The sequence below is a fragment of the Dermacentor variabilis genome, chromosome 6 (assembly GCF_050947875.1).
Source record: "Dermacentor variabilis isolate Ectoservices chromosome 6, ASM5094787v1, whole genome shotgun sequence".
NCBI classification, from domain to species: domain Eukaryota; kingdom Metazoa; phylum Arthropoda; class Arachnida; order Ixodida; family Ixodidae; genus Dermacentor; species Dermacentor variabilis.
In genome coordinates this window covers 117,588,053-117,610,539 of record NC_134573.1, presented here as the reverse complement: position 1 = coordinate 117,610,539, position 22,487 = coordinate 117,588,053, and the positions used below count along the sequence as shown (strand labels likewise).

The 22,487-nt window shown below is 45.3% G+C and overlaps 1 protein-coding gene across 2 annotated transcripts in view; it reads left to right on the top strand.

The window, feature by feature from the left end:
• The window catches only part of LOC142585099 (uncharacterized), a 28,909-nt gene extending 10,925 nt beyond the window's left edge, over nucleotides 1-17,984 (top strand). Inside the window, exons 1-4 of one of the 2 annotated variants that reach the window (XM_075695614.1) lie at nucleotides 2,185-2,261; nucleotides 4,852-4,922; nucleotides 6,570-6,752; nucleotides 16,825-17,984. In XM_075695614.1, coding sequence (XP_075551729.1) covers nucleotides 2,198-2,261; nucleotides 4,852-4,922; nucleotides 6,570-6,752; nucleotides 16,825-17,034 — 528 coding nt within the window. In that variant the 5' untranslated portion in view covers nucleotides 2,185-2,197 and the 3' untranslated portion in view covers nucleotides 17,035-17,984. Of the gene's footprint in view, nucleotides 1-2,184; nucleotides 2,262-4,851; nucleotides 4,923-6,569; nucleotides 6,753-16,824 lie in introns of those variants that run through there. The other variant, XM_075695613.1, reaches the window with a different exon arrangement.
• The last annotated feature ends 4,503 nt before the right edge of the window (nucleotides 17,985-22,487 follow it).

Here is a 22,487-nt window from a genome sequence, read left to right as displayed (position 1 = left end):
GCTCGGAGTCCGGAGCCTCCCGTAGTCGGTGCCTATGGGACACCCTGTATATATATTTATGACCTCTGCATGAAAGTGACGCTATTTCCTTCCCTGATAAATGTCGTAACTTATTAGAAGTGTTTTTCTCGATCAGTCGTTACCTTTGCTTACTGGAAAGAGAAGCGATGCTGAGGCACGTATCATTCACGTGCATTTCACATGCCGTTGGTAAAAGACTATTCCGAAGGGGTCACTAAAAAGTCTACAGTTTTTTTTTTTCTCTTTCAGGGTCGAAAAAGCGCGCAATGCGTTTTGAAGCAAGGTGAACATACAGGAACATATTCATTCTCTAGGCATAAGCTATACATACCTTTAGAAACAATTGTTCATGTGCTGCCTCCTTCTCCTCAAAAAAATATAATAAACTTTCTCCTGCGTATATATTTTTATATACTATGTATGTGCATGGTGTTTACAGTTGAAATTTAAAACAATGTTGATGTGAGAAACTACGGAGGAGGCAGCCACCACTGGTACTTCTAATGCGCTTGTTGTCGTTTTTTGTTAGAATTTCAGAATGAAAGCAAAGTATGAATTAAAACCCGTGCACGTCCGCGCCAACAATGATGCAGTAAGCTACTAGGCACAATAAAATATTAAGTTAGAAGGTCGAGGCAAGTCGAAAGAAGCCTCAAATTATCTGGCTGACAAAACTCTGGCAATGGCACGTTAGATGGGGGGGAGGGGGCTCAGATGGGGCTCGGGCCCCGGAGACCCCCCTCCCCCCCTTAATCGGCGCCTACGGCACTAACTACGTTCTGTGGTACTTCCGCGACATTGCAGAATGATCTCGGCAGCCAACTAGAGCAATGTACCCCAGAGTGCGAAAACTGCGGGTGGTAGTATAGGGCCATTTCGAAGAACAGCTGTTCCTCGCCACTGGTCTACGCGGTACTTTACCGTCTCCCGAGGCAAAGTCTTCCTACAGCCAGAACGATGCCCAAATTATGTTTGCCTGAGTAGAGACCTTATACTTGTGTGGGCCCTGGGTGTCATTCATGATTTAGAGGCTGACGGATATATGTAGATTTCTTTTATCGCCTGCAGCAGATACCATGTTACCACTACTTAAGTCGCATTACTCTCGAAGAGGCACGAAATACTACAAATCAAGCCACGCGCGGTTATGCGCAGCTGACGCAAAGCGTCACACTCCGACAGTACAGAGATATGCGACACTACCGAGATAAACGGTAGCCAGCCGGAAAGCCGCGCGCGACGTTTCTCGTGCAGATACCCGCACGCAAACGCTTGACATGTAACCCGCCACCATATTACAAAACCTTACACTTCAGAAGATCCTGTTATTAGGTACAAAACATCCTCGACTGCAGAACTTAGGGGATACACACAACTGAACACGAGCACACTAAGGCGCCAGGTGTTTTTTGTTGTCACCGCATGCGCGCATCTGTCTCTGCGGCTGAGTTTGTGTGTGTTGCTGCATTTTTAAATTTATTTTTCTAAGCTAGGTGCATAATTATAAATCTCTTACGAATCAGCGATATAAATATAGATGAGCGATATCGGACGATAAAATGGTCCTGACCACTGACAAGAATAGGCGCTTCCACTGACGCCACGCTATCTTTCTTTTTCTTCAATTTATTCATTCATCGCTTGCAGCAACGGCAGTGGCACGAACTCCACCGGTAATAGCAGAGAAAGGCTCCGAAATTCATTTGCACATTTACATAACCAATTACACGGACGTTGCGGTGGACTGTTGTATCCCTTGAGCATTTGGTTTCGTATTTCACAAAACTTCCTTCGCCCCGATAGCGAGAAATGAACAATTTTTACACGCCGACTGAAAAACAATCACCACCGCTGTTCACGCGCCCACGTACTAGGTTTTTAAAACATTTCGTAACCGGCCGCCTAAGCAATGCTTCTGCCTCACTTCGTAATGCAATTTTGCGGCGCCTACACTACATTTGCACGTACTGCCTCCACGTTGGGGTACTGGTGAGCTGACGGGCTGATGCTACGAATATAGCACACCCTGTTGCTGCCATCGGCACTCGCTGCAAACAGGCAGGATGTGACGCGTCTCCGCCGCGCCGACGTCTGCTGCACTTCCTCTCTCTCTCTCTCTCTGTACGGGTACGGCGTGCGACATTCAGCCAGTAGCCCAGTCATGCGCGCGTTCGCCATGTCTCGAGTGGAGCCCGAGAAAGTGAAGCAAAGTGGATCTCCACGTGGCGACAGCGAATGGGGTATGTGAGGTTGTGCGAGTCGAAGTTTTATAACGATACTGTTCCGCACTGCCACGTGAATTTTTTGCTCGCCCTTAGAGCTTGTTTTTTTCGAGGGGCTGAAGAAACATATGAAATTACCTGCCTGAGAAATAACTTCAAATGTGAGGTTAAAAATTCTAGAATTATTTACGCCACGTGTGTGAAAACTTATGATATCTAATTGCACTCGAAGATATTTGTTATAGAAGGTTAGAACATGCGTAATTGTTTCCACATCTTTGCCATACCTGTAGGCTAAGTTTGTCGGCTCTTTACAAAAACTGATACGGGCGTCCGGCGCAAAAGGAATGCCACTGTATTGGTACATTTTCACGCTGTGCAAGCTCAGGCTAACTCCACATGTTGTGGCAGCCATTAAAACAGCCAGTGTTGGAGGTGACTGAAATTTTCATGCATAAAATGAATGCGCCCGTGGGATATGTTTCTTAGAGTGTGCGACCTCGTCGATAGCTCCGTGTCAGAGTGCTGCTTTGTGACTCGGAGATTGTCACGAATGAACGTGGTTGTGACGTCATGTCGGGTCGTCCGACATGACGTCAAGGTATGGGCTGTGATGAAGTAGATCGGCGAAATCGCGTCATGAGGCTACAGGGTGTCAAAGGCGTATTATGATTTGTAGCAAAAAATAACACATAATTTGCGTTCGAGCCTACGTGACCTCCATATTTCTTACTAAGAAAAAAGTGCGAAATGTGACGCTTTGCGTAAGAAGCCGTTGATATTCCGTTATTCCGCTTGCAATCGGTCTCGACATAAATAATTCAATTTTCTTTTAGATGAGGCTTTAGCTTGGAGCTAACTGCGATTTACTTATTCAGATAATCGTTAGACGTAGCAATTCTCGCATTAGATACTCACCGGAACTATTAAAATGAATTTGTTACATTTAGAATGGAAAGGTATAGTTTACCTATCGCAGGAAGCTCAGCCGTGCTTCATAGTTTTTCATAACATTCATGAGTATATTTGTAAGGCTTAGGAAAAAATTAAAGCACAAATGTTGCAAATCCAAAACTCAGCCCCAAAAGGAATAGTGTTCGGCACATTTCTGTCACATTTCTGTGAACTGCGTCTGATACAGCAACTAAAGTAGACAAATGCCATTATCTACTTTACAACATACTGCCACAATGTTTAGGAAGATGTTGCAAAAACCAGTACTCGCAGATGGAGGGTATATTTTAAGGAAGTGCATAAAGCATCCATTTTGTCTTTGTAATATGTCGGAATAGACAGTGCAGCTTCTAGAAGTGTGATATTGTTTCTTGCTGCTGATTTAAAGAGGTTCTTGCTTGATGTTGAAGCTTCTTTTTTTTTCAGTTTTCAAGAATGTTGGGATAAACAAGAGATAAACAATGGGCTAAACAAGAGAAAGCTCCCTACAGTCCGCAGATTTTAAGATTTTCCTTATAATGCAGCACACCTGCGCTGCTGTCGATGCAGTGCAAAACGATTATTCTATTCTCATCTACGCGAGATAGGAGCTCGGTAGCTAAAAGGGTGCAGTTAAATTTGTAATCTGATTCGCTCTTCAACGTAACGCTCAATCCGGGAACCACTCAATTTCTTCAACATATCTTTTTTTAGCAATGTGACACTTTGCGCAAGCATCTATAAAACGAACGTGTTTCCCCAGGCCAGCATATTAAGCCAGATTTTAATGGCTTCAGAAGTGATAGTTCAGCGTTCCTTGATAAGATATAAGCATACTGGGCTGTACTTGCTGACAGGTGGTTCCGAAAAATAGGAGCCCTCGGAATTTTCTAGGTGCCCACCGTCAGGAGGAACTTCCTTTTCTTTTTTTCCCCTTGAGCACGGTATCAACGGAGATAACGTTGGTCGCAGACGTACTGTGTATTCCCAATGCTTCTGTGCGCAGGCTTTCGCAAGTGTAATCCTCAAGATATAAACAAAGCTTCAGAATCAATCAATCAATCAATCAAAACCAATAAATGCTAGTTACTTCTGTGAACAATGCAGCTTCAATGTTGTCAAAAGCCATTACGAGATCAAGCCCTGGTCACCTCTATTACCTTTCTGTGCAGAGAAAGCCTGCTGGCAAAAATATGGCTCGCGCTAACCACGTAGGGGGATGAGCCAACAGGACAAAAAAAAAGTTGGAAGGCGATTCATGCTTTGCTTGAAGTCAATGAAAGACAGTGTCTTCCTGAGTGAGTTGGGGGGAGGGTAGGGTAGGGCACGATGTATGAACGACATAATTTATTTTGAGAGCAGCGCTAGGCAACGTTTCATCGTCGTCAACTACACGTTAAATCGCCTTCCAACTTTCTGTCAACATTTTAGCATCGGCAGCACCAGCAGATCAATCGTCATGATCTACATTTTCATCATCGGTGGGGCTCTCAGAACAAGTTATATGCATAATCGTCAATCCCATAATCATAATCAGTTTTGTCACATTTTTTAGACTGTACTCTCTCCAGGATGGAATGGGCTCCCGATAGACGTTAGAACCGGCCGGAAATAATGTGCGGCATTTCTTTGCCTAAGCAATAAGATGCGTTATTGTGTTCCTGCTGTCATGCAGTTGAGTTCGCGCTCGACGACACCGGACCCGGTCCATCACAAGAGGGGTCTCCTTCCCAAGTACAAAACAAGGTACGTAGAACCTTCCTATCCTCCACTTCGATATTGAGCATAAAGAACATACTCCAAACATTTCATTTTTAAGTATGGTAATTAAATTGATGAAATCAGATTACTTAATGGTTGACTGTTTAATTAAAACGTCCATACTTAAACGTTATCGGAATAAAGATTACCGCCCATTGTAAAAAGCTTTCTTCAAATCTTTTGCATAGCAAGAACAGATGCTACTGAGAGCTGCCTCAAGCCGACTGCTAGCTGGCTATATACGGCAAGAAAGATGTTCACAGAAAAAAAATCATGCAAATACCGTTGAGAAGAAGCGGAGACTGAGATAGTTGAAAGTTTCCAGCCGATGATTTATTCAGCGCACACAGAAATCGAGGGGCACCAATAAATATATGATCACCTGCCAATTAAAACGCATAAATTTCTAAAATGTCCTCTATGCTGTATTGTTTCTGTCGCAATATAAGTCGCACTTTAAACATTGTCCTTCTATTTAAAGCCTTTTAGAAACCTGTCTTTTGCACAGTGGCAGCATAGACGAATATAAATTTAGCTAAGTAACTGGGCAGAAACTAGAGACCGACTACAGTGGCTACTGGCATACGATACAGTGGCTACTACACGTCGTGCCCAACTCTATTGCTTCTTCCCAATGTCAACAACAATATCGGCTAGGCTGTTTGCTCGCTAATCCACAACACTGTCTTCCTGTCTCCTAACGTTGCGCCTATCATTTCTCGTTCCATAGATTTATGGTGCTCGCTAAAGTACAAACTATAACACATCGACACAGTGGCAAGGGAATGAAGAAACGAATAGCACGTGACTCTATGCCTGTGTATTTTTTTCTCTTTGGGACTGTGTTGTTGCGCTATATTATGTCCCTTACTTCGTGGCTATTGGTAAACGTAACCGATAAAAAGTATGGTCTCCTTACAAGTCGGCTGGCCACGGTGGATGCAAAGACCAGAGCACATCTCCCTGCGCTTTGCGGTTCTTATGTAGTCATCATCTACCGGTGGTGCCAGTCAGATATTTCTGCGAACGCATCGAGGTTTTAAATTATCTTCGGAAATGTAGCCTAATATTATTACATTTATTATTTATTATTACACCTTCTGTTCTTTAATTTTATCGAATTGCAATAAGTACCGCTTTGTTTGACACCATAAAAACTCATCTTCAGAGGTCGAAAACAAATTTTGTGTCAACATTTCATATGCCAAAAAGCAAACAAAACAGAAAAGAAAATTTTTAATGAGAGTCGTGTGCGACTGTGAAAGAATACTCTTCTATGCCCAATTTTCCGGGAAGTCTTGGCATCACTCCCAACTTTGCTTAGTACTTGTCGTTGGTTTGAAAACAACAGAATGCGGAACTTTGTGGCGTCAAATAAAAATGGGGTAGCTTTAAATAGCGATTATCGAAACACCAGATTTTGCCCGGCGAAATTTGAGGCCCGCAGAAGCGTCACCATGCCATGAAGGTGGCCGCAAGTACAATCATTACTTCTAATAAAAGCTACACATTTCGCTGCTATTGCTGTGTCATATTTATATATATAATATGCTAGCACTGATAGTAAGCATCTAGACCTTTTTGTGTGCGTCTGTGGGTGTTACACATAATTTCTGCTTCTTCTAAGAGCAGGTGGATGAACCTGTTCAACACCGGATGCCGTTAATAAACGTATCCAATGGGAACGTTTACCACCAGACCATCACAGACTCTACCGTACACCAGAATTACACTCCCATCACTCCCTACCGAACTGCACGTGATCGCAGCCCCATCAACGAGCGTCGAGCAGGAAATTCCAGGCGTCGGACTGAGGTATGTCGTCGAGCCGGAGCTCGTTGTAGTTACTGCAGCACGTCGGTCTGCGCACCGTCTGCACGCGCCCTTTCTTGCAGTCAGCGCGCCTTGCTGCTTTTATTCAGCCAGCAAAACGTGAATTACCCGGCACGTCGCAATGGGACGCGGTGAGGAAAGTGACTAAGTAGCTGGACCTGTTGTGCGGAAGAATAGTTTGGCTAATCAATGGGGAAAAAAAAACAATGCGGCATTTTCGGGTCTACTTGTATAGGCTTAGATTGAAAACAACTTTTATGGTTAGTGATCCACACGCACTGCGTTACCCTGCAAGGTAGAATTTTGGTTGAAGTTTATTGGCATCACCAAGACCACTGGTCGATTATTACGCTGGGTATCATTAAAGTTTATTATCTGATTTCGCTATGCATTTTAGCACGGTAAGAATCTGGAAGTGCACTTGGACCTCTTTCTGTTTTTGTAGACGTGCCTACTATATTACGAAATTAAACGTCGTAAATATAAACTGCTGCCTCATATATTTATTTACTTATACCTCACAGACTCCAAATAGCATTAGGTGAGGGGTCATGACAATGTAAATACAGTACAGAAATAATAAACCGGAGTAATGGTAGAACAGACGCGGTAAATACGCAGAAAGAAAAGTCGCCACACGCAGAATTAATGCTATAGTACGTAAAGTAGGTTATTTTTTATGGTACCGTTCGTTGCACTTATTGCTTCGTAGTTATATCAGCTATTCAAAAGTTTTTTCGCAAGATGATGTCATAGTTGAGAAACTTGGTTCGTATATAAACTAACGGACAATATTCTTATCCTTTTTCACTTCTTGGCTGAACCAAGCAACGGTGAATTTTATATTTGAGAATATTTAACGGTACTTTTATCGTCTGTCGCCTTCTTAGGATTCCTCTCCTAAATTAAAATTTTGTGACCATGACTCAATGGAATTTGACATTTCTTGCGACGTCCAATGTTCTACACTCGTAGATTTGCGATGTTTCATGCGAGTATATGAAACGTTGCACTGCGCAAAACATCTTATTTGAAAGCATGTGTTCGTGGGAGAAAAGAATGGAAACTTTTTCTGTATTTGTAGACTATACATTAGAAATTGCGAATTCAAGTAAGTTTTGCTTTAAATGTGTGCAGTGTGTGCTAGCCATTCCAGACGCAAATATTTTTCATCTGGAGCTTGTCCGGCATTTGTTCGTTAAATATCAATTTTTCTATCCTTGAAATTTATATCAACCTCCGGAGGCATTATATATCAGCCGAAACGGATGCCTAAACTGACTACCAATCTAACCTGAAATTTCTGTCGTTAGTGTTGGTACAGAAGAACAGCTGAGCGCAGGAACCGGGACAAACACAGCCACGAAAAGACACATACAGCATTTAGAATGCGATAACTTCCCGTGTGCAATGTGTCCTTTATTTTTTATTTATTTTCTGTCTGCGTTTGCCCTTGTTTCTGTGTCCGCCATTCCTTTAGGCCATCGATCGTGAACGAAGAAACCCACTTCGACACAATTGGTATTTTTCGTTTCATTCATTTGTATGTTGTGTCAAGGCATTGGCATGGAGAGGTGGCGGGCGGGGGGGGCGGTTATTGTTTAAAGGTTGCAATAAACTATTTCAATAACACGCGCACGCACACATAATCAACTGGACAAAATATGCAAAACATCACAAAATATTTACTAAGGAACAAAACATTACAGTAGATATAAGTCGTAAGTTGACTGCAAATTAATTATACATTAATTAGGACAAAGAGTAAACAGGTAGATTGCGCAATATGTGATTTATACTCATACCGCGATGCACCAATGTTTAGTGCGTGTCACGACAGATGATCATTAGGATCAAACGAAATTGTTGATATTTTGTAGACATTGCTTTGTATATTCATTGTATCTTCAGTGTAGTTATAAGTCCTAAATTAAGAACGTTTTGTGAACTTTATGCGGCTATTACTCATGCATTAGTTACAGGCTGTCTACCAACCGGGAAAGCCGGGAATTCTCGGGGATTTTGAATAGTCTGGAAATACTCAGGGAAAACTCAGGGAATTTCTGCCTCTATCAGGGAAAATTAGCTGTAATTTTATTGAAAGGGAACAAAAGTCGCAGTAATGCTGGCTCGCGTAACAGAGAGGAATCGTAAGGAATCGTCTTGTGACGCCGTGTCGTCGGCTGCCGACTTTCCGGACGCCCGACGGCTCCGCGGCCCCGTCACGTGCCCCATAGAGTCAATGTCTAAGAACGTCTGAAATTTCGGACGCAAGAGCCCTTCACCGTCCGATTTTCCCGACTGTTTGCCGTGACCGCAAGACCGAAACGGCGTTAATCCGAGCCACCACTGCCACCGTTTTGATTACCTCGCCGCCGTGGTAAACGCTAGGCCTAGCTGCCTCAACGTTCTTTGTTAAAGGGACACTAAAGCGAAACAATAAATGAGTTTAGACTAATGGAGCATTGTTTGAGAACCCTGCAGGCAGTCATTTCAAAAATATAGTTTGATTATTAGATGAGAAAATGAAGGTCCAAGTATCCTTATTTGAATTTCGCGCCGAAACCCCAGCACCGGTACGTCAGCGTGACGTCAGGGGTTCCAAAGTATGTTTTCGCATTTGGGCCGCGTTGGCTCAATAAGGGTTCTTGAAACTTGCCATGTTTAATATTTGGTTCCTGTAGAACGCAATATAGTCAATCTGTACCGCTATATATAATTAGCAGGCCCTAGAAGATGCCATCAAAATCCAAGACGTCACAGCCCCCAGGTGCGGGAACTCAAGTAGGCGTCGCCACCCGTATTTCGTTGGCTTACCAAAGACGTTTGGCTTACCAAACGTCTTATCGTTGTAAGAGTGGTGTTTTTGGTGTTGTAGGAGGAGGAGGAAAGAGAAAAGAAGAAGGCAGGGAGGTTAACCAGAATAACGTCCGGTTGGCTACCCTACACCGGGGAAATGGGAAAGGGGAAAGCAAAGATCACAGGGAGAGAGAGGAGGGAATGAAAGAATGAAATTGTGGCAAGTTCGCTGACGCGTGCGGTTTTACAGAAATTGCCTTAATAGTCACAAGTGGTCGCACAAACCCGCCATCCTTAAGAAACACAAAAGTGCCTTCACCGCTTTATGGGCCGACGGGCGATGGGGGCGGTGTTCCAGCAGCACCTGCACAGAAAGCGGCCGATTGTCCAGTTTTTGGAAAGCTTTGGCAAGTTCTTGCCTCTCTAGGGCATATCTTGGACAGTGGCACAGCAGGTGGTGGATGTTTTCTTCGGTGCCACAGACCTCGCATGCTGCACTGTCAGTCACCCCAATTAATGTAGAGTGTGCCTTTGTGAAGGCCACTCCTAACCAAAGGCGACAGAGAAGCGTAGCTTCACGTCGAGGAAGTCCGGGTGGAGGTCGGAGCTGCAGGGAGGGGTTTAGTCGATGTAGTCGTGTAAGTCATAAGTTTTGCGAGTTCCACTCGGTCACTGTGAGGCTACGTGCCAGGTGTCGACGCTGCCTTGCAGCGTCAGTCCTCGAAAGCGGAATCGGAATGCTGTGCTCTTCTTGATGAGCTGTGCGAGCAGCGTTATCGGCGGACTCATTGCCACTGATTCCACAGTGGCCAGGTACCCACTGAAAAACGACTTCGTGGCCTTTTTGTTGGACATCATGGTGAAGTTTCACGACTTCGTATGTCAATTGGTCATGACATCCGTGTCGGAGAACTGACTGCGTGCACTGTAATGCCGGTTTTGAATCACAGAACACAGCCCATTTTCTGGGTCTTTCCGAATCAATGAATTCCAGTGCTCGACGCAGGGCCGTTAGTTCTGCCGCCGTTGAGGTCATGACATGCGATGTCCTGAACCGCAGTGTCATTCCTCGCGTTGGTATAACCACGGCACCATCAGAACTGCACGACGTAGTCGATCCGTCGGTATAGATGTGCACGTGGTTGCTGTACTTTTCATGCAGAAGAAGTAAGCTCAGCTGTTTTAGAGCAGGGGCCGGTAGATCTGTCTTCTTCTGTAGTCCTGGAATCGTTATCTCAACTTGTGGACGGCTCAAACACCACGGAGGAAACGCTGGCTTGGCCGCAGGTGCGTACCCTGAGGTAAACGGCGCACGATGTGCACTGACAATACCGCTAAATGTCGAGCAGGGCCTTGCAGCAGTGGGGCTCGCCAAGTGGTGGGAAGGGGTCCTAGCATAATGCCTGAGATGCATACGCATTGTCTCAACGGCAATGTGCGTCGTGATCGGGTAATCCTGCGCTAGGGCAATGGTTTCAGCCGTTGATGCACTGCGTGGTAAGCCAAGACATATCTTAATGGCTTGGGCTTGAATACTCTGAATCGTACGCAGGTTAGTCTTGCAGGTGTTGGATATTGCAGGCAGGCTGTATCGCAGGAATCCAACGAACAACGCCATGTACAACTGTAACATAGCGTGTATAGATGCTCCCCAACTTTTTCCTGCAAGGAACCTGAACAGGTGACAGATAGCAGTCAGCCGCTTTTTCACGTAATTGACGTGCGGAGTCCAAGACAGGTCTCTGTCAATTACGACTCCCAAGAACCTGTGGCTTCTGCTGTATGGTATAAGTTGTCCGTTAATAGATACGCCGTAACCAGACATTGGCTTCCTCCTGAATGCCACCATTGCGCACTTTCCGCATGAAATTTCAAGTCCTTGTTGACGAAGGTAGCAAGATGTCATTGTGGCAGCCTTCTGAAGCCGAGCACGAAGCTGAAGTCGTGTCACACCTGATGCCCAAATGCAGATGTCGTCCGCATAGATGGAAAGTCGTACGGTGCTTGGCAGGTTGTAAACTAATCCACTGAGGGTGAGATTGAAAAGAGTCGGGCTAAGCACTCCTCCTTGAGGGACTCCTCGGCTACCGTAATGCTCGGACGTCGGGCCATTTTCGGTGTGCATGTAGAATGGTCTCCTCTGTAAGTAGTTGCACACCCACATATACATCTTACCACCAAGTCCGACGGCTTCTAACGTGCTAAGGATGGCTTCATGGGTGACATTATCATAAGCTCCTTTAATGTCTAGAAACAGAGCAGCAGATAGTCGCTTACAGGCCTTTTGGTGTTGCACAAATGTTATCAAGTCAACAACGCTGTCTGTTGACGAACGGCCCCGTCTGAATCCGGCCATAGCTTATGGATAGATTTCATAGTACTCTAAGTACCATTCCAGAGGTGTTAAAACCATTCTTTCCATTGTTTTTTCGACACAGCTGGCAAGTGCGATCGCACGGTATGAGGAAATGTCCAAAGGCGACTTGCCAGCTTTGAGAAGTGGAATGAGGCCAGTTGACTTCCACTCTTGCGGAACCGTACCCGTCTGCCAGGAGTCGTTGTATAGGAGCAAGAGTGCCTTCCGAGCTTGGTCTCCTAGGTTACACAGGGCACGGTATGTAATGCCGTCAGGTCCTGGCGCTGAAGAACGCCTGCACAAAGCCAGCGCAGCTTCTAGTTCTTCCATAGAAAAAGGGCATTCCCTGCGGGGATCGCGTGAGAACAGTGGCTCGTCGAGCGTTCCCGTACCCGTTCCATCGGAATTTGCCTCGCCAGCAATCTTTCTGCAGAAAGATTCAGCGACGTCAATATCTCTACATTGTAGATAAAGTGCCAAAGGTTTAAACGGGTGGCGCTGACCAGAGGTTGTGCGAAGGCCACGAACAGTCCTCCATATAAGCGACAAAGCTTTTCGTGGATCCAGGGACTCGCAAAAGGATGCCCATTGTCGCGAAGCCAGCTTGTTCATGTGACGCTGTATTTTCTTTTGTGTTCGTCTAGCCAATCTCAAATCATGATTTGACTTCGTGCGTCTATATCTTCGCTCCGCACGACGGCGAATGGCTCGAAGTTTTGCTAGTTCAATGTCGAAATCGGTGCGGGAAGAACTCCTCGAAAGCAGATGCGTGGTTGTTTGTATGGCATCCTTTATCGCGCCCTGTAGGTTATAAGAGGTGCCGTCACGACAACAGTCTTCCATTATTATTTTGTATTTAGGCCAATCGGTGCACTGGATGGTTCTGGAAGACTTGGAACTAGTCAAACCTGCGATCTTCAAATAGGTTGGGATGTGGTTGCTACCCCGTGTTTCTAAATCGGAAAACCAGTGCACTCTTCTCGAAAGCGACCGTGACACGAAGGTTAGGTCCAAGCAGCTGCTATACGCTGATCCACGCAGATAAGTGGGGCTACCATCATTTGACAAGCAAAATTCCCGTTCAGAAGCAAAGGACACCAACGTTCTGCCTCTAGAGTTAACTTTGGAGCTTCCCCATAGGTAATGGTGGGCGTTAAAGTCACCATTGAGCACCCACGGCTCTGGAGTCGATGTCGAAATTCCCCGTAGGCGCTCACAATCTAGACGGCTTGCTGGAGATATATAGGCTCCAAGAATTGTAAACGTGAGCTTTTTCTTCTTCACTGTTAAGCAAACGTATTGATTTGCTTCGTCACGAGGCACTGCGTGATGTACATAAGTCAAGTCACGGCGTATAAACACAACAACCTTGCTGCACTCTCCGTAGGTAGAGGACATAAAGCACTCATACCCGGACAGTCTGATGGGAGCTGACAGGTTGGGCTCGCAAATCACGATAATGGGGAACTGGTGCGTAAAGACAAACTGTCGAAAGTCGCACATTCGTGACTTAAGCCCTCTGCCGTTCCACTGCAAGACAGATGCATGCTTGACTTCCTCTTGAAACGACGGCATCTCTCGGGCCATGGTTTTACCCTAGAACACCGGACTCAAGGTGTCCAGCACCTGCAGTGCGCTCTGTGCCGACGGGGTTTTCATGCTGCTCAGTAGAATGCGCATGGCGTCCATAAGTGACTTCAGCATCACTATGACTTGGCGATCCTCAGTCGGCGTCCCATCCGCGGTTCATGAGGTCATTGTGGGCGGCGCACTTTGGTGTGACTCCGAGGCAGGTTGTGCTCTTGGTTGTGTAGGCCACTCTTCAGGAGGTGAGCGTGTTGCCGCAGTCTTCGTTTTCGCAGTATCTGTTTTTGTGGAAGTCGGCGTTGATACGGTAGCCGCTTTGCCGGAAGATGGCGTATATCTTTCAGTAGACGTAACCCTTCGTGCTGCTCTTCGGGGCCGATGTCGTCGTCGCCTGAGAGTAGCGACAGCCTCTTTGTGTGTTCAATGGTCCCGTACCATACGTTTGAGTACTGCTCGCTCGTTCCTCACCCGCGGGCAATCATTGGATGAGGCCTCATGAGTACCATGGCAGTTAGGGTACTTTAACACAGTTGCGCGGCAGGCATCTCCTGAATGGGATTCGGCACACCGTGGGCACACGAGGTTATTCCTACAGACACCTTTTACGTGTCCCATCTTGCAGCATTTGTAGCATTGCAGGGGCTTCGGTATGTATGGGCGGACTGGATGGCGGACGTGGCCAACTTTGACATGTGAGGGAAGGCTGTCTCCATCAAACCACAGCTTCAGGCAACGGGTGTTGCCAAGTCTTCTGATGTGCGTGATAAGAGTGCCTTCTGTAGTTGGCTTTGGCGTTGTAGAACGCTAATTTACTGATGCAGAAGAAATCATTTTTCACTTTAGTGTCCCTTTAAGCTTCTTGCCGTCCGGCGCCGTGTTTTTCATTGAAAGAATTCGCCGCTGTAAGCAATGGCATCGACTCCGTCTTTGTGGGCCTCGAATGGCTTCGAATCTCGGAAAGTACGGCGCTTTGCAAAATGCTTGTTCCCAAAAGTCAGCTTTGCCTCAATACAGAAGTTTTACGCGGTGAAGCATAGCAAGCGTGGGAAGGGGCAATTGTCACGGGACACAGCACCTATTCCTTAATTATACACGCGTCCATCCGCCATCTCCTATCACAGTACGAGCTCCGATATGCCTAATAACCGTGCTGGTAGGCCTTTTCGGACGTGCCTGTGGTGATTTGAGCCTTTAATGGTAGTAAAATACATGCATTCATTTTTTCGGACTGCTCCATTTTTCGGACGTTCTCGCGGCCCTTAGGCCGAAAACCACCGAAGTCAACCTCCGAAAAATCGGACGTTGACTGTACTGCTGACAAAGAGGATGCTTCAAATTGTCCGTCGGTCGAACGCCCAGCGGAAGGACGACAAGAACAGAAAGGACCTATGTACTGAGGAATGAATGGGAAAGGAAGCCTGCCGCCGCTTTTTTCAAGGAGCTTGAGCTAAAAAAACAACGTGTTGGCTGACGCCGGAATGCAGGCATCCCTCATCCAAACCGAAATAAACTCTTTAAAGCAGTGAAACGCAACACTCAGGCGTTGTGCGCGGGCTGAGAGTATGTCAGGAGAGATGAGGTTGACACACCAGCTGTTGAGAATCTCATTTGTTGAGAATCTCATTTGTGACAAAGTTCGGGCCTCACACCAATGAGCTTGCTATAAATAGATAAAAGTAGCTCATATCACCTTCAGTCACGGCGGCCACATTTGTAGACGCGACCTATTTTTGCCATTTCTGTGCAGTGGTAGCAAGGAATAATAGATCATGAACATTAAGCTTACGGCAACTTGAACATTCTGATAACCTAAATTATTTCCATTTTGCTTCTGAGTGATATGTATCGTTACAGAGTACTGCTTCGGTAAAGGCACTACCATGTTTTTTGTGACGCTTGATGTGGGGAATGTCGGTAGCAACCTTGAAATATATATATTTCTTTCTTGAAATACTTGAGGCTTATGAATAACTAGTGCGTGTAATTCGAGCGGGGGATTGAATACTTTTTATGAAGAAACGTAGCATGACTGATTTTACAATATTCAAATATTAAGTTACTCTGTAAATGTAATGGCTCATCATAAAATGCTCAGAGTCATTCTATCACCATGATTTGCTTTCAGTGGAGTTTCAAGCACCACCTATGGTTCACACATATGTATCGACAGTTGATCATAAATCGGGACTGAAGTGGATACTCGAAAACTTTTGTTTAGTATGCATCTCGTTTTTATTCGTATTTGAGAATGTTCCACTCGATTTGCAATGAGTTTTACTATTTTTTTTTTCAAAGTTATTCGCTGTGTATTTTACCCCCTCGCGTCATATTCTTTTTTTTATAAAAGAAATGATACTCCTTACTATTAAAACTGGATTGAGTCATATTTTAGCATGCTTACTAGAGAGTGGCAGCATGGGGCGACATGTGTCAGCCTGTCTTGACGTAAAACAAAGTTCTGTGTCACTCATGGAATTTTGCAAAGGCACTCAAGGAAAACCTGGAAAACTCAGGGAATTTGGAAATGTCAACTTGGTAGACACCCTCAGTTATGACAATGAGGGATATTATAAAATTTAGGCATCTTTAATGATGCCATTGCCTCATAGGTATGATTAGTGCAGAAATGGTATCTAGTATGCCCACAGACTTTTACCTCGCCTTCGATGTTTAAGTAACGCCAACTCCTCAGAATATAACAGGGCCAGGAAATTCAGACTTCCGCCATACTGAATATAAAGATACCCTAACATGACGTTGGTCAAGTTGGTTCGTTGATACGAACACAAATGAACTATAGACAAAATCTCGCCATTCTGTCAACAGTGTTTCAATTGCTCTTTTCCTACCTCGAGCACATTTTTTCAGCTCATTGACATGCCAGCAGTGTAAAAAACAAGTGTGATGAACGCAAATGTTTGCACCCGCCGTGGTTGCTTAGTGGCTATGGTGTTGGGCTGCTAAGCACAAGGTCGCGAGACTGTATCCCGGCCACGGCGGCCGCATTTCGAACGGGGCGAAATGCGAAACCGCCCGTGTACTTAGATTTAGGTGAACGTTAAAGAAACCCTGGAGGTCCAACTTTCCGGAGTCCCTCCCCCCACTACGGCGTGCCTCATGATCAGCTCGTGGTTTTGGCACGCGAAACGCCATAATGTAATTTTAAATTTTCAAATGTTTGCATCGAGGTCAAACCAGGGTACTATACGGAGTGACGGTTTTCTCCTCTCGTCTCTCAGAAGTTGAAAGAGATAGCAATGCCTCCGTTTTTCAGACTCTCATTTTACTCTGCATTTTTTCCTCCCGTTGCAGATTACAGAATATCCAAGACGCTGGACAACCGGACGAGGAAATATGGAAGAGCGCACGAGCGAACGTGAGCGCACTGCTCGTCGCTGGGAGCATGATCGCTATGACCCCGGTTATGGACACGGTAGTCACCGGGGCACCCCCCGTCGTCGCCAGGAAGTGCTTCGCGAACGAATTACTCGCGCACGGAATTCTCCTAGAAGGCAGTATTAAACCGCCTACGGTGATATGCTGTTTAGAATCGAGCAGCGCGTTTGGTGATGGTGGTGAAAACACTTATTGAGGAAAATACAAAAGAGCTTACCTCAGAAGGGGGGAGGGGGGTACACCTTAGTTATAAATCTTCGTCCTAATGACACGTTCCCTCCGCTACTGAAACGATCAGTTTAGACAGTGACGAATTGAGTGATGTTCCAGATGTCATAGTTTAAGCGACGTCACGGCTCTCGAAGCCAGACAATTTTTTCGATCTGCGCTGTGTCTTAGTGGAATTGCTCCTCTCCAAGGCGCCAATGGTGATACGAATCGCTGCCTGGTGCACAGCTTTGCTTTCTTCGTTCGGAAGATATTTGTTGTCGCTACGATAGGGATTACTGATAAAGAAATGCTTAAGACATAATTGGGAAAACATCACTGCTGTACGTCAACAGCAGGTGCTAATGCAATAATCTAGTAATGAGGTTCAACGTCCCGAAGCAACTTACGGTGCATCATAGACGCCGTAGTGCTCGAGTGGACGGCTCTGGATTATTTCGACTACCTGGGATTCTTTAACGAGCATATGAAGCCAAGTACACTAGGCTTTAGCGCCCAGCCACAGTCAGAATGAGGCCACGTTGGCCATGAGTTATACCTGAAATTTCGTGCTCAGCATCTCAATGTCGTCACTGCTGAACCAGCTCGGTGGATTGGGTAATATGAGGTGGTAATTAATCGTTGTGTAGAAAGGATGCAGAACACGTGAAAATCATTAACGAGGCCCAGTGAATGCGTTTCTTATTGGGATACGGCTTGTAAGTTTTGGTTTTGTGGTAGGGTGTATATTGGTATTCGCAATTCTCAGTGAATTGTCATTGGCGCTTCGAGAATGCGGTTCAGATGTGATACGTTTCAATAAATGTTTTTTCCTCAGGAAATGTTTCAGTGTACACCCGTGAGCAAATATATGCAGACCACGGGGGCTTATTCCAAACTAGAGTTACTGTTTTATGGGCGAGGAGGAACGTATCCTCGAACCAGCGCGTCGCATTGGCATGTGCGGATTCCGTTTCCTCCCAGCGGGAGCTTCGAAAGGTAGGGGTTTAATTACGAATTTCTGCGGTTTTAACATGTTTTATCTGGGGTTTCTGCGATGTTGGATGACTCAAGATCTACGGGCTACCACTCTGCTGTATTCTGCTGCAAAAATAACTTTCGCAAGCAAGCGTGAAGTGCGTCTTAAGCCGCGGCAACTTCGTGGAAACCGCCGCGCTGCAGGAGCAGCTTAGCGTCCGCTTTGTATTGCCAGCATAAACAGAAAGGACTTGATGCCATTGCGTGTATCTTCCGAAGGTTTTGTTCCCAGTGAGCGCTCAGCGGCGAACTCGGAACTCGGCACCCATGATCAAACTGGGATATGAAAGAAAGGTGCGTACTCAACTCGGTCAGCTATTGCGAATGGATGAAGTTGACTATTTCTTCGAGCACGCACATTAAACTTATTCTGTTCAAACGTGTTCTAACTTCTAAGGTTGTCATGCTTGACTACCAACATTCTGGCGGAAGTTGATCGAGGACGTGTTATGAAAACAGTACGTGCCACCTAAGAAATGAGGGTACGTTCTGTTCCATTCTGTAACCAAAGCCATGCCTACCGTGTGCCGGCCGCGGCCCTATTTCACATAGGCTTTCCCGTGCTTCCATATCCTGACGTCACTCATCGCACCCGCTCATCATCAGCTCATTTCATCCATGTTAACAGCCCTTTCAATCGAGTTATATTACAGTTCTTTATTTTGTAAAGCTTCACGCCCGGGTGCCAGATAAACAATGTTGAGAAAATCGTGTTGCGAAAATTTTAGGAGCACGAAAGCTAGCAAAACGTGTTTTCTCGTAGCTTCACAGTTACCTGGATTGGGATGTACGCTGGTGCGGCACACCGCATGTATTGCCAATTCTTTAGGGGAGGACTTCTGCAACACCGGTCAGAACTTTGCCTCTGAAGGTACGTCGGACAGACTTTCTCGCGCCCGCGGCGCTGGTGCTGATCGAGTCAGTCATCACCACCGGCGGCCTTTGAGCCACTTGCGCTCAACCGCGGTTGCTAAGGCACTCTGCCTTCTAGATTTTCGATATATGCGGCCCGGGATCCGCTACGGTCGCTGTACTGCTCCCACAAAAATATCTCTGATGTTATTTACAGGGTACATCAGCGTAAGACGCCAGAAAGCTATCATCCGCCACGAATGACTTCGCACGAGCGCCGCAGCTGCGAGACAGTCTGTCCGACAAAGCGGCCGCCAAATCGGGCGTCAGTGCCCGCTGCTTCACCTATTTTACCACCTGCAATACATGCTGGCGATGTGATGCTGCTACTTTCATAGAATAAGGTGTCGATAAACTGTTGCAATGTTTCTTGCGCAACAAAGGACACCGATTGGTAAACCGTGCTTTAATTAATGAATTAATAATTCGATTTGGCTCCACAAACCCCGAATCGGGAATAGGAAGAGCAAGTCTCTCGATTGAACAGTGGTGTACGAACTATTTTTCGAGGGCGGGGGAGGAGAGTCAAGCCACACGCGCGCACACACACACAGACACACACGCGCGCGCGCGCGCCCCGCTGGTGTTTGACTGTTTGTACCAAGTGTGAAACCGAAGACGCTGTGTGCGGCCACTTGTTTTGAGAACGAACAACACCGGAATAGCAATTGTTCTCACGCTGATCTAAAGTCTGCGGGGGCGGAAGGAGGCAGTAGCAATCTCTGACAAGAACCAATGATTGTTGCGGTCTTGGTGTGGGAGAGATTGGTGCTGAGTTGAGGCCAATGAACAACTTCTTGAAAAAGACTAGCGCTGAATTCCGGACCGACAGACAATTTCTAGGAAAGGAGAACTGTCATTTGATTGTCCATTATTGCGCATTGCAGTGTGAAATGATATTTAATGAGAGAATCTAAAGTGGAGAGCGCGAAACAGAGAATAAAGATCTGACTAATTTCCACTGCTTGTCTGTAGAAGTCTTCTGAGCCAACAGTAGCCAAACAGAAGCACTGTTTCGAAACGGAATTTCGGAACACAAAATGAATTCCGCATAAGGCCACATATAAGAACAGTCGCATCAAGCTTCGTCAGCATAGCTGCAATAATTGTGATTCACATATGTGGTTACCAATCGCAGATAATGAACTACTACAGTCCAGTGTTGCCGAACCTTTCTGAGGCGTTTCACTGAAGTGAGAAACCAAAAGCCATTGAATTCTCGCCAAACGTTTCAAGCGGATTTGAAATAACGTAGGCGTTTCGAAGCACTATGACCATATAAGTAACTCATTTACCTAGACATTTTGTGTTTGTCTAATGTACACATAGGTGACGGATAAACAGTTAATGACAGTGTAGAAGGCTCTCTTTCCTGATATTTTTATGCAAAGAATAATGAGAACCTAAATTTTGCTTTCACCTTCAAATTGTAAGGTTACAAATAGAGCTCAATTCAAAACAACATAAACAGCCTGGGTTTCCTCGGACGAAAAGTTTACGTTATCTCTAAATTTTTCTTCCCCTCGACGTTCTCAGTTCTACGGAACGCATTCACAACGTGTTTTTAACACGATGATGACAATTACCCGAGCTTCAGGCAGGTCAAATACTCTTCTACTCTCAATTTAGCTGCCGTGAGAAACAGCAGTGATTTATTCACATGAATAAGCCCAGGTGCTCCCATATCTGCACCTTCCTATTCTGTCAGTCCGTCTTATTCACCATCCGAGTGCTAAATAACACAATATAGTGGTGGACTCCGGATTAATTTTGACACGGTGATGGCCTTTGACATGTCTCGAAATCTAAGTGCATGTGCGTTTTCTATTTTGTCTCCGTCGAAATGCGGCTGCCGCGCTTCCCAGACAACGCACTCACGTCCTGAGTAGTTACTCAGTACGTCCTCGCAAGGACATTGCAACGTCCTGAGGACATACTCTACTGGTCCTTGCAAAGGCCTAGAAAGGTCCTCAGGCAGTCCACAAGGATTTTTCTAGGATGTTTTGAGGACTTATTAGGGCACACTCTAGGCTTGCTTGAATGCTGAATTTTCTCATTCAATAACCTGGTTTTACTTTTAACAGAACGTAACACTAAAGCATGGTTATGGGCCACATATATTGCTGCTTCCAGAAGTCGATCAATAATGAATGGAATGCCTTGGTAGCCTCGGCTTGCTGGTTAATATACAAGGCTAATTTACATATATTAAACAGCCAATGCCTTGACTGCATTACGTGACAAAAATAGCACAAACTCTTGCCGTGATCAGCTAGTTTTCAACACATATGCACAGTAAGGTTCGTTAATTGCCTGACGTGTGGTTGTGAATTGAATCGGCTACTTCATCTATCGCAAGAAACTCAATGTTGAAGGTGCCATGAGCACCGTGCCCAGATAATGTCAATTTGCCTTTTGAATCATGGATGAAATTCCGGCTGCAAGAAAATGTAATTTTTCTGTACCAACGAAAATGTATCTACCTGCTAATAAAACGTATCTGTAGCAGGCAATGCATACGGCTAATGGTCATGGCACCTGCTGAAGCAAACACAAATATAGCCAGTTTCCCAATGACTGGAGTATTACAAGACTGTGGGTGCACTTGCCAAGACCAACGTTTCTTCAACGAAGTGCAGTTTCCTGACTAGACAATTATGAATGACTGTGCTGGCCCTTGCAAAGGCCAGCAATATTTCCTGAACAAAGTGTGACTCCTCTTGAAATTGGGCTCTGTACTTGAAATTTGAGGCATTTAATCCGAAAACTTTGAGTGCAAATCCAGTGAGCCTAGAAGAAAATCATATAATCTGATGATGAGCACTGATAATGACAATTGTTCTGCAAGAATACAAGTATTGCATGTACAGCAAAGTGCAACTTCTCAAACAGGCAGCCCATGCAGCTATGTTGGGTGCCAGGCAGCATCCAAATTGTCATATGGGGATCAAACCCATAAGCACGAAAACACTCGCCTTCAAATCTTAAGCGTTCATGCAAGATAATAATGTTTTGAGCATTTTTCACGATAGTCTAAATACAAAGCTCACCTTCAGATGTGGCAGCCTTGACCTGCTGTTCTCGCAGTTTTTCGCCAGAGTGGCGCAGCCACACCTTTATTACACTCTCGACATCACTTCTTTTTGATGTAGGAAAATTTTGCATTACAGCCCCTGAAAGCTGCATTGGAGATTACTTATATACAACATTGTGTGTATACACGCTCAAAGCAAAACATTAACAGTATCCAGAAACAACAGGAAATTTCATATTAGCCACCTTATAGCTTGCCCAAGTACAATAGTACTTGGCTCAGCTGGTTTAACGCTCCTCAGCTTGACAAATTTACATAGTATGCAACCCCGTACAAGTTTGACTTTTGAAAGCGAGAAAGGAAATGGTTCTACCAAGTTTCTTTTCAC